The sequence below is a fragment of the Daphnia magna genome, linkage group LG1, assembly GCF_020631705.1.
Source record: "Daphnia magna isolate NIES linkage group LG1, ASM2063170v1.1, whole genome shotgun sequence".
Lineage (NCBI taxonomy): Eukaryota > Metazoa > Arthropoda > Branchiopoda > Diplostraca > Daphniidae > Daphnia > Daphnia magna.
In genome coordinates, this window is record NC_059182.1 from 3,499,692 (window position 1) to 3,511,280 (window position 11,589).

The window sequence follows — 11,589 nt, forward strand, 5'->3', positions numbered from 1 at the left end:
TTCAAAGTGATTTTTTAAAAAATGAAGGTTGCGGGAATAGTTGAAATAGCAATTAAAATAATGGCGCGAATGTTTATCCTTCAAATTCCACGTTTCTCTGGAAAACTCTGCGGGACTTTAGCGCGGCAATGCAGTTGGAGCGGTTCTTCTTTTTCTCACGAATTTTTACGACGTTTTCCTGCCTGTTTTTTTTTATTTTTTCTTTTAAAGCCCATCATCATTCTTGTTTTTCTTTCGTCAATTCTCGTATAGGTCTGACGTTGAAATCTTTCGGCGCCGTACACTATTATATACCCATCACCAGGTGGCCATCTAATATTATATAACTATGTAATATTCTCGTGCAATCTTCTACATAGATACGACGCCATTTTCTTATCCTATATCTATACAATATAAGACGCAGAAAGAATTGAAACTTTTAATCGGCCCGTCCCATTCAGATTCGATGCAGACAGCAAATGTCCAGCCACATATTTGATCAATGGACGCTGGACAAGTCTTTCTATTGTCCCCCTTTATATAAACGCCCATTTATTCCCCCCCCCTTCTATTTTCACGTCTCAGTCGAGTGTGTGTGTGCGCACACAAAGGGGCTTGTTCGTGGTGTATTACACGAGTTAAATGTACACAGACATGGGCGTGTCTGTCGTGATTTCACGCTAACCTTCACCTTTTTCTCAATTTGCTCTGCACGTTTGCCCATCTCTAGAATGTTTTATTATCAACGACATTCTTTTGTGCATAGAAAAAGCCTGAAGGGCTAACTTATTCACGTATATACTACATCTTTCTTAATTTCATTTGAATGTATAGGGAATATTTACATTTTTGAGTTGAACCCCCCTTTGACCTTGTGACTGTATACACGCTTCTCAGCACGTTGGCGTGTGTCACGTTATTATATAGGACACAACACACGCAAAAAAAATTTAAAAAAAAAGAAAGAAACTGGTATACGATTTTTTTGTTTTTAAATAGATTAATTTCTGTTTTTTAAAAGATCCGGGTCAAAAATGGAGTGTGTCATCCAATTCCCGTTATGTCACAATCACCGTGTAGCTCGACGATATATCAAACTGCGGGTCTTACGCAACAGTTGTTTTTTGCTTTTTCGATTGAATAAAAAGAGCACCGCAAGACAATAAAAGAAGGTCGTTATTAAGCAGCAATTTCGATCGTTCAGACGTTCCACTATTACATATCCAGTCAAACTCGTACATATATAGATATGTATATATATAACCATTGGCTCTCGACCGCAAACGTGCAGACCTTTGGAAAGAGTCGCGCCCCATTTCACGCGGCCACACGCGTTCAAAAGCCAGAATTATTTGGCTTGATTATATTTGAGCACATTTCCATATAGAAGCCATCACTGTATCGATATATTAGCATGGAAACGTAATGTCTATACAAGCAGATGAGTTGAAATCATCTTATGTATGTACACATTCCAACCGGTTTGTTTGGCGATAACAGTTTGTTGTCTTAAAAGAATAAATGAAAAGAAAAGCCTTTTCTTTAATGATTACCGTAAGTTTTGGCGTTTCTTCGTTTGAGGACGACAGTCGCATACAAATGAGCAGCGTGAAATTTAACATACAATAGATGCATTTGCATAATGCAGACAGGCCTAACGTGTTTACTAACAAACTATAGCTATATACATATACGACGACGATGATGGTAATAAGGTAACGAGTTAAAGCATCAGACGATTGTCTATATATAACGAACCAAAGTCAATTGCGTTATTTCCTTGTAACGAGATGAAAGACGTGATGTAGAGACCGAAATGAACTATTTTTGAGTTGGATAATGAAACCTAATTGATTCCCTTTTTTTTTCTGTGTATAGCCATACACAGAACCTTTTTAAAAAATGATGTGTTTGGCCGCATGTGACGGCAGAAAAGACTTTTTGATTGGGTTTGATAATAGACTATATAATAGCGTAGTTTGTTTTCGTGACAATCTCATTAGCAATAGATGTCACCTCCGGCGATGGTCAAGCTGGAACTATATATTTTATAGAAGAAAGATGGCTTCTTTTATTCGAATGTTGGACACATTTAAAAACTGACGTGCATCAAGTTTTTGCGTATAAACTATCATCATCTGTTGAAAATTGAATATAAGAAAGAAAAGCAAAAAAAAAACGAAGTGAATTCAAGTGAAAATAACGTGGACGTTCTTCCGCGAATCGCTTTAATGGAGCGTGATGAATTCCCCCCTTGAAAAAAAGAGCCTTGTGTGTGTGTGTGTAAACAACTGAAAGATATGAGGAAACATGCGGTCGACTCTCTGGAATTTGTTCTTGACATTCATTTTATTTTATTTTATTTTTTTTAACATTCTCATCATCTTTTCTATACGTCGTAGCTATGGATAAAAGCTGCTGTCCGTCGTTATCAATAAACAGAAGCCTAATTATGTAGAACCAGCACTGGTTTTTCCCTTTCTTTATTTCAACTCATACGCCCCCGAAAGGTATCTATCCCCTTGTAATTACAATTTTCTTATATGCAAATGCAACTACAGAAAAACTCTTGATTCCAATTCTCCCCACTTGCTTGCATATATATATTTCTGTGTATGGGGGCACTGACCGGAAGTCGTTACCCAACTTCTATAGAAAACCAACAGAAATAAAAGAATTTCATTGTGATGTGAAATAAAAGAATAAATTTTTTTAAAGTCAAACACCAAACAATTCGAATCGGATGTGCAGAAAATTCTGGCATCGCCCCTCCTTTTTCATGTACATCTCACTGACTTGTCAAATCGCACCAGTCTCCGACAATGTGACGTGGCTATACAACAAGACTACCGGCAAGTTTCAATGCCTTTTTTTAATTATATTTATGGACATTTTGAGATATAGTAAAAAGAAATGACAATTGATTTACAATCATTAATCCAATTGGGAAGATTTGAAAAAAACAAAACAAAAAAAAAATAAGAATTGTTATTAGAATTTGCATATGAATGTACTAAAAAAAAAAGGGATTTTTGGGGGTTGTATTCAATTTTTCAAACTAGAAGCGTTCATCTTTGTTATAGCCTAATGGTTGCTGGTAGTAATCAGGTTGCGGTGCTGGAACAGGTTGACTCGAAACTTGGCTCTTTGTCGAACTGCTGGTCGATCGATTACTAGAGGCAAGTCTTCCATTGATTGGAATTAAATTGCGTCTGCTCAGCTCGTGTCGTAGCTCCTCCAGAAACTGGTGCTGCATGTGCTCGCCGAGACGACGTTCCAGTTCCTCCCTGGACAGCATTTTCAATTGCTCGATGTAAGGTCCTCTACTCATATTAACGGATTCATTTTCTTCTTCTTCTTCTTCTTCTTCTTTGGCAGGAATGTGTGCAACTTTAGTTGGCGGCTGCTCTTCCACCACAATCGGAGCTATTATCATCTCTTCCGGTTGGGGTTCTATTTCCACCGTCTCGCGGATGCTGGCCGCGCGCCATTGAACATCCACCGGAGGTGAACGAAGAGTCTCTCTCACCTTTCGGTGTCCAAATTGAATTACGATTTGAATTTTTTCTAATAATAATTTTAAAAAAAATTCAAATATGCAAATGAATACCTTGGGCTGTCTCATGCCCATTGAGATGGTGATAATTAAAGTTAAGGCCAGGATGAAATTGACGCCACTGAGTACAGCGACGGCTATTTCCAAATCGAACCACAGCGAACAGTCGGTGAGCGTTGCAGATGTACACGGATGTTCAGGATCGTCGGAACCGATCCGCAATGATTCCATGACAGCGACAGTGGTGGAACCGATAGCCCCGATAGCCGCCAGGACGGCCACAAAGACACTGCACCCCAATCTATATATGAATAAATCAAATGGACGTCAATAAAATCATCCTAAAAAAAACCAAAAAAATGGATGATGATGCATACGCGGATGAAGAACGTTTAGAAGAGACGCAGCAAAGGCAAAGAATGCCGCCCAAGACGCTAACACTGCCGCTGGCGATGGCCATCGCGTTGCAGACGAGGAAGAAATCGTACGAGTCACCGTCGTCTCCGAAAACGATGAAAATGTACGTCTACGTGTGTGTGTGTATGCAAAAAAAAAGAAGGAAACAAAACAAAGACGTTGATGATTGATTTGATCTCCAGCACTGTGCATAAATGTATAATATAGTAGTAGTATACAGATACCTGAATGGCCACAATGGCAACGCCTGTTAGGGCCAGCAAAACAGATGGAACTTTGGCGCTGTCCGTCTTTGATTTGCGACCACCCTGCCAATGACCGTGTTCAGATGGTTTACCGTTGCTGTCATCAACGTCCGACATGTTTTGACCTTAACGCGATTGCACAACCGAACAGAAAACAAACGAGAAAATCAAAGAAATTCACAGTTTTTCCCTTTTTTTTTCTTTTGAACGGAATTCCTTTGGACAATTCCCGTCAATCCTGAAATTCAATTGAAAAGACCAAAAAAAAAATGAAAATAATAGAAGACTACGTTCGATTGGCGAGCAGACAAAAGGAACACTATATATGTACACCTATAAAGACTGTGCGTGATGTTCGATGGCACGATAAAGTAGGAGAAAATTGAGCTTGAACGCTTCAACTGATAATGCGTGAGTCTGACAGTCGAGATAAAATGTCACCAGCTTGTTGACTTTGATGCTGATAACAAATGATTTTACACAGCAAAACGAAAGAAAAAAAAGAAGAAGGACAACATTATCAGTTTTGACTTTGGAACTTTGTGTGCTGTGCTCTGGCCATCGCCAATATCCGTTTTCGATAGAATGATGATGACGCATCTGGCAAAACGTTGTATTTCTCTCTCATCTGTTTTTGAACGATTGAAAGTTCACAATCGAAATGGGGATCAAGAAATTTAATAGCGATAAAGGTTGCTGCTGTTGACGGTCGGTTTGGACGGAACGGGCGGAGGTGGAGCACGTTGCCTTTGATTGTGCAACACTTGCAAACGTCCGCGACTGATTTGATTGTGCAGCGGCGCTGGCGGAGCCAGTTGGTGTTGAGGTGGACGGTATTGCAACGCTGGCGAAGTTTTCGGCGACTGTTTGCCCGTCTGCTGGGCCATTTGCTGTTGTTGCATCGACAACTGCTGCAAATGATAGCTGTACTGCGGATTCAAATCGTCGTACGAATTCAGATCGGGGGACCTCTCCTTGCTCGGCTGGTTGTTGTTGTTGTTGTTGTAGGCGCTGTACGGCGGCCCGTCCTGATGGCCCTTCATTTGCGGGTTGATGGTGTTCACCCGCAAGACGGGCGGTTGAGGCTCCATTTTGTCGGCCGGTGCTGGCGGATGATGGCGCTCTGGATGGTGGTCGTCATGGTCGGCGTGTTTGCCAGCCGACAGGCCCCTGAACACGACCCATCCGATGAAGATGTACTCGCTGAAAGCTAATCCGCTCAAGACGGACACGGTCACTTCCAGCGCCAGCCAATTGGTGCCTGCAAATGGTTTGTTTTGTTTTAAATCATATTTTATTGCTTTGAAATGTGTGCGTGTGTGTTACAAATGAGAGGCGTCGGGAATGATGCGTCCGTTTCCGATGCGTTGTTGCACGGGTGTTGCGAGTCCGTGTTGAGCCAATCGGCCTCCAGGGCCGCCAGAACGGTAGAAGCTGCAGCGGCACCTGCTCCCACAACGGTCAATATCATTGCCCACAAAAGCCTGTTTGAAAATGCAAAACAAACGCCATTTTGAGAAATTGGCGTACACAGCATCAGTGTTAATAACTGTGTCGTCTTGGCTATTACTAAGTGGACGTATATAATACAGTTAGAATAGATTTCTATTAGCCTATAGCGTTTCATGTTGAGTTTTCGTTGTCTCGTGTTGACGAGATTACGAATTTGGCGTTCGACTCTGTTATTTCGAGACGCCAAGACCAAGATAAACGTCTGACGGCTGTAGAGCGCGTTCCACTCGTTTGCGCTTAACGGTTTCCCGATTGGGAAACTCGACGAGCAACACGTCGATTAGAATTCCAATCAAAAACAACAGAACAAAACGACAACACGATTCGGGTTGATTTACATCTTGGTGGTTGCCTGTTCGGTGAATACGATGACGTAAAAGATGCCAAAGAACAAACAGGCCGCGCTGTTGGCTAGGCCCATTCCGCTGTACGCGCTGCCCCAGCCATTGTCGCCCGTCCCTTCGCCGTACACTCGGCTGTAATAGCCGAACACGTACAACTGCAACATCAATTCCGATTAGCAAATAATACATTTAAGGAAGAAAACAAAAAAAAAACACAAGACCTGCATGCCGAGGATAAAGACACCCCAAACGATCAAACAGATGGCTCCGATCAGACCCAGTTTCTTGTTTAATTTCGGATACAACGTCATCGTATCGACTTTTTGTCGTAAATAGAATAAACGAAACGAGTTCGACTTGCGACCTGTTGGGTCGCTAATGAATGACTAAAGAGGCGATAATCGTCTACTACGGGCTGATGTTATTACGACATGGACGAACAGAAGAAAACATGTCGGTGTGTCACCTGTTCTTATCGGCTTGCCATGGAGATGGCAATTGTTTCAAACGCTTAGACGATAACGTCATTCTGCCCCCTGCATGCCACTCGTACAGATAAGGTGAGATGCTGACGTTTCATATCTGTTGAGATACAGTCCGACATTTATTTTTACTCTATAGCTAGGCTCTAAATCGTGAAACAAGGGCTGGTGTGTCACACACTCTATCCGGAATGCTTGTTTGTTTTTTTCATTGGTATATGCAGTGAAATGAAGCAAGTCGAGCAATGGAATTATTGCGTGCGCCATTGCGTAAAATGGTGGAGAAAAATAAGGATGAAAGCTGCGTTCTTATCTTCAGCAAGTGCAAATCGACTGCCGACGGGGGTCAATAGCGCACCTGTTTGCATATCTACGCGCACGGGAAACTAGAATCCCGTTTTGTTATTATTTCATGCCGTGCTATAATCGATGACTATGCAGTTCGTGTGCACCATTTATACATATATAACAGCGTATATAAACACAATCGTTCACGTTGCGTGTCTGTCGACCTCACGCCGGGCCATTTTCTCTTCTCTCCTGATCCTGATGAACACACCCAGTTCTCCTTTTTTTTTTATTAAAAAACGTCGAAGCATCATTTCGTTATATAGACTCCTCTATTCATAGTTGGGATGGGAAATGAATTTATTTGGACCATCTGATCGTATTCTATTAATGGATTCGGCAGAAATCAAAGAATTATCTGAGAGTTGTGCATTTTTTTTTGTTGTTGAAACGCCCACAGCGTGGCGGCGTTATTCAAATGTTTCGCATTCCTCGGCCGTCCATCAATGTCAAAGACCTTCTTATACACACGAAATGCACTCAACAAAAGACAACGAAAATCGCACCATTGTGTGGCATCTATCCTTTCCTCGTTCGGGACTGCTTTTTCGTGATTGGCCGTTTCCCCTCGTTTTTATTGTGATGACGGTCTGATCTCCTCTTCATCGAGGCATCTAATATAAGTAGTCTATATAGGATTATTAGCACCAGTTTGTTTCTTTCGGTCTCAAATTACATCAAATTACATTTCGTGACAAAGAGATTCTTCTGTATCTAAATACTAATATTCTCATTCGGCCAATGTGTGTGTGTAGACCTTGTAAATGCGTTAGTTACAGCATTTAATGGGACGTTCTCTGAAATGATGCGACACAAAACTTTTCCTTTTCGGTTGTATTTGTTTTGGCGACCGTGAACCCTCCGCAAGTCCAGGCCCGTCGTCTCTGTGTGTGTACCTGGATGACTTTCATTCTTCTAAAGAGGAAACGTGTTCCCACACTCTCGCCCTGGAGGGGGGGCAAAATAAAAAAGGAAATACGACTAGAAAAACGAAAGAAAAAACAAAAATGAAAAACACTTAAAAAATAAACACACGCTGCGCTGCTGTGAATACTGATGTATATACAGTATATGTGTCTAGTGTATTAACCCTGACGTGTGTGTGTGTGTTTAGACGGGGGGGAAAAAATACATACACATGGACATCGGACCGGTATTCATCCGGCCGGAGCAAGCAAAAGTTCAAACTGTTATAGACTTTCATGGCGTTTTTGTTTTGTGTACGCGGACATTAACCCTCGTGACCAATTGCCGCAGTTCCGCCCGCGTGATTTCGAGGGGTGCAAAAGATGGTCAAACTCTGATAAAGAAGAAATTATAGAATTAAAAAAAAAAAAAAAAACATAGAACATCTAACGAGTACTTGACTATTGTGACCTGAACGCTCGATAATTGGGGTCGTAAAACTGTGGCATTAAAAGAAAGAAAAACAAACCTACGTGATGCAGAGGTGGGAAATTGCGTAAAATTCTATTTCTTCTTGGAACTTGATTGTACAAAGCCGATAGCGCGAAAGAAATGTATTATACGATCAATTGTTTCGAATCTTTGTTTATTTTTAGGAAAAGCCATTATCCTATTCACTATTCTAATGAACAGAACTTGTACACACATCCTACAACAGATTCAAATCAAGGCATGTTTTTCAAATCCGGCACGCCGACTATTTTTCACAAGTGTATACATTTTTTTTCCAACGATTATCAACGATCTTGGCCTTGTGGCGATAGTTACAGCCTTGCATTTAGCCTTGCCAAAAATGGGAGGTATAATACGTTTAATCTATCTAATACAGAGACGCGCAGCGCGCCGTGACGTTATGAAACCGCCACAAGGTTGGCATCATCTTCGCATTGACCAACGCTCTCCGTAATTTTGTTTTAAAGCTGCAAAAACTGGCGAAAAACATCAAAAATGGCCGTCGCAACCAAGAAGGAGAACTTGAATTATGTTTGTTAACAAACTACTTTGTTTATTGCGGCCAGCACAAGCTGCTTAGAGCGACGCTTTCAAACTAACCAACAACAACAACGAAAATGAGCTTAACAGCTTTAAAGGAAAAATGATGCTGACGGGCAGAACATTTACAATATTCAGAGAGCCCCGGTTAATATTCTTTTTGCAGCTTTTAGTTTTCTTCTTCTCTTTCATTTTGCTATTTAAATAAATGGCGCAATTTACGACCATTTTTTTTGTATCACGATATGGAGAAGGAGAACATTTGTATATAAGCAGATACAGACACTGTCTGGAAATAACTTTGTGTCTCTAAAAAGGAATTCTTACAACATGAATTGATGATCCGCAAATGCGCTTTATTTTTAACGATCGTTGGTTCAACTACGGCGCCGGAGAACCTACAAAAAAAAAAATGTTTTCAGCTTCAAAAAAAATAAAAGACAAGCAAAGAAAGAAGAAACCTGTTGGATGATTATCACAATACAGAGAAAAACTTAAAAAAAATGAAATAAACAGGACGTGCCATAGAAGTTCAGACATAAGAAAAGATTATCGATTGCGTATATAAGTCGGCGGAGAAATTCTTCCCGAAAGTCGCCTATATATCGACGCCCTTCATTGCGAACAAACGATAAAATCCATTACGTGTTAGGTTCAAAAAAAAAAAATAATCTTGTCTGGTGCACCAGACGCATAACATTCAGTTAATCCAGCATTGAATGGAAACTTGTTTCGATTTTAAACCGTCAAAGATGTCATCCATCATCGTCGGAATTTCCTGGATTGTTTTATTCTTTCATTACGTATTTGTTTTATCCCCCTTTGGTTATTGCAGATTCGATGAAAATATATCTTTAACGTAACCGGGATATTTATTAGTATAATAAATTCAAAAGAGTTTCATGCACATTTAAACATTATATAGAGAGCCAGCTATAAGAGCACGAGCCCGCCATTTTTCAAAATTGCTTTTGTTTTCTTCAGTTGCTTAATAAAATAAAACTATGCATTCTAATGCCATAAGAGGTATGAGCATATGTGAACGTATAGTACATCTGACCAGACTATAACGGTATATAAACATATAAGGATGCTGCTTAGCCATCTTTCTCTTCACTGCGGGAATCATTTTTTTTTCCTTTTCTTCTTCTCTTTAGAAGTTTATTGCACACGACAAAAGCTATTTTCTGCCCGCTTTGGTCTTTACTGATTTATTATTCTCTCTTCTTCTTCTTCGTGCTGATCCTTTAGGCTATAAGATTCACGTATTATACAAGTAAAGAAAAAAAGGAGAAAGAAATGGTCTGGCGGCATTCTATAGTTTTGGTCTGGTCGTGCAGGCGCTTGACGGCCGCCAAAAATTTCACCTTTGGGGGTTTCAGCTAAACAACTCCATAGGTATTCTCAATCTCTTGCCCATTCTTCACGGGCAAAAGTCTCGAGACGACGTCTCTCTCTCTCTTATTGCCCGCCCCGGTCTCTTCTTACAGCACATGTGCTGTGCAGCTAGAATATCTGCTACACAACAGACAGTCATTTGCATTTAGACACTTTAGGGGAATAACATTTTAAAGGTTTAACCCATCGCCTATTGGTGGATTCTCTCGTCGTCAAGTGCGGACTTGATGCGATTCGAAAAGGTTCAAGTTGGCCATGATTGTGCATTACAGCCCGCATGTACGCGTTTGTTTTCTTAAAGAATGCCTTGATGTTAGCGTCTTTTGAATGCGTAGCCGTCTAAATTTTATTAGGTATCTTCTCTCCGTATAGGAATTCCTTTTGGCATAATAATGAGTCAGACGTACAGAGAAGGTGGTTACGTTCGTTGCATAGAGAGAGAGAGACGAACCGGTTGGCTCTAATGGACGAGGAAATTGAATAAGGATAAGCACGGGAGAAAATGCTACATGTTTTCAAGGCCGAGTCAATAATGACACAGCTAATTGGAGAATTGAATATTGAAACAAGGTATATATACTGGTAGAGCCACTGAAGGCACAGGAATGAAAAATACTTTTCTATTGTTTATTTTGTTAACGAGTCGAAGAATTGATTAGATGACTCCAAGAGAATCAAAAGACAAAGGGTATTTAATTTCGTTTGGGTTCTCATTACTTTTGGTTTCATTAAGGATAAAGGTAACCCAACTAAAGCCAAGGGTTTGGGTTCAGAACCGTCGGAGGCTTAAATAGTTCTTTTTGGTTTGCGTGAATGTAGTACTAAATGGAAGGAAAGTCGGTAAATAATCAGTAAATGGGGATTTTCAGAAAAGAGGTAGTGATGGATTGAATTTATTCGTGCTCAGACAAGAAGAGGAGAAGCAAAAACGAAACAGACAATTTAGACATTCAACCACTTTCGTATTTTTGGCCCAAGTTTCACTTTCAGTGGATAGATGGCATTGTTTCAATAGCTGTCGATGCTTAATGATAGATGGCACCAGCTCCCACAGCCGTCGATGTTTGAGTCTGGTGAAATTGACCTAAGCCAAAAATCATTTAAAAACATTTCATTTAAGGATTAAAAGGATTAGATCAAATTTTAAGGGGTTCCAGTGAGCAATGGTACATCAAACGAAGACTTTTATATAACATGGAACTTTGTTGAAGATGACTCAACGCAATAAACATGGTTTGGCTATGGGAAAAGAAATCGGGAACCATGCTTGTTTGATTCGACCGTGTTAAACCGTGCATTTTATTTATGATAAAACTGGAACGGTTTTCCATATAAGCCCTACATTC

At 40.4% G+C, this 11,589-nt stretch overlaps 2 protein-coding genes across 2 annotated transcripts; both read right to left on the reverse strand.

The window, feature by feature from the left end:
- Positions 1–2,845: 2,845 nt before the first annotated feature.
- On the reverse strand, positions 2,846–4,608 carry LOC116930063. The gene is made up of 4 exons (XM_032937421.2): positions 4,180–4,608; positions 3,916–4,064; positions 3,593–3,839; positions 2,846–3,511 (listed from the first exon to the last, which is right to left on the reverse strand). Exons 1-4 carry the CDS (start codon positions 4,315–4,317, stop codon positions 3,041–3,043), a joined length of 1,005 nt encoding a protein of 334 aa, XP_032793312.2. The 5' UTR covers positions 4,318–4,608; the 3' UTR covers positions 2,846–3,040.
- Positions 4,609–4,799: 191 nt separating this feature from the next.
- Positions 4,800–6,459, reverse strand: LOC116930065. Its single transcript, XM_032937424.2, has 4 exons — positions 6,278–6,459; positions 6,051–6,211; positions 5,527–5,684; positions 4,800–5,461 (listed from the first exon to the last, which is right to left on the reverse strand). Exons 1-4 carry the CDS (start codon positions 6,365–6,367, stop codon positions 4,878–4,880), a joined length of 993 nt encoding a protein of 330 aa, XP_032793315.2. The 5' UTR covers positions 6,368–6,459; the 3' UTR covers positions 4,800–4,877.
- Positions 6,460–11,589: the final 5,130 nt, after the last annotated feature.

Excerpts from the sequence above, each read along its gene's own strand:
- LOC116930063 (XM_032937421.2), bottom strand. The coding sequence starts at position 4,317 with ATGTCGGACGTTGATGACAGCAACGGTAAACCATCTGAACACGGTCAT. Across the intron at positions 3,840-3,915 it reads TCTAAACGTTCTTCATCCGC|ATTGGGGTGCAGTGTCTTTG; the intron begins GTATGCATCATC and ends ATTCATATATAG. Across the intron at positions 3,512-3,592 it reads TGGGCATGAGACAGCCCAAG|GTGAGAGAGACTCTTCGTTC; the intron begins GTATTCATTTGC and ends GGACACCGAAAG.
- LOC116930065 (XM_032937424.2), bottom strand. The coding sequence starts at position 6,367 with ATGACGTTGTATCCGAAATTAAACAAGAAACTGGGTCTGATCGGAGCC. Across the intron at positions 5,685-6,050 it reads GAACAGGCAACCACCAAGAT|GCTTTTGTGGGCAATGATAT; the intron begins GTAAATCAACCC and ends ATTTTCAAACAG. Across the intron at positions 5,462-5,526 it reads ATTCCCGACGCCTCTCATTT|GCACCAATTGGCTGGCGCTG; the intron begins GTAACACACACG and ends AACCATTTGCAG.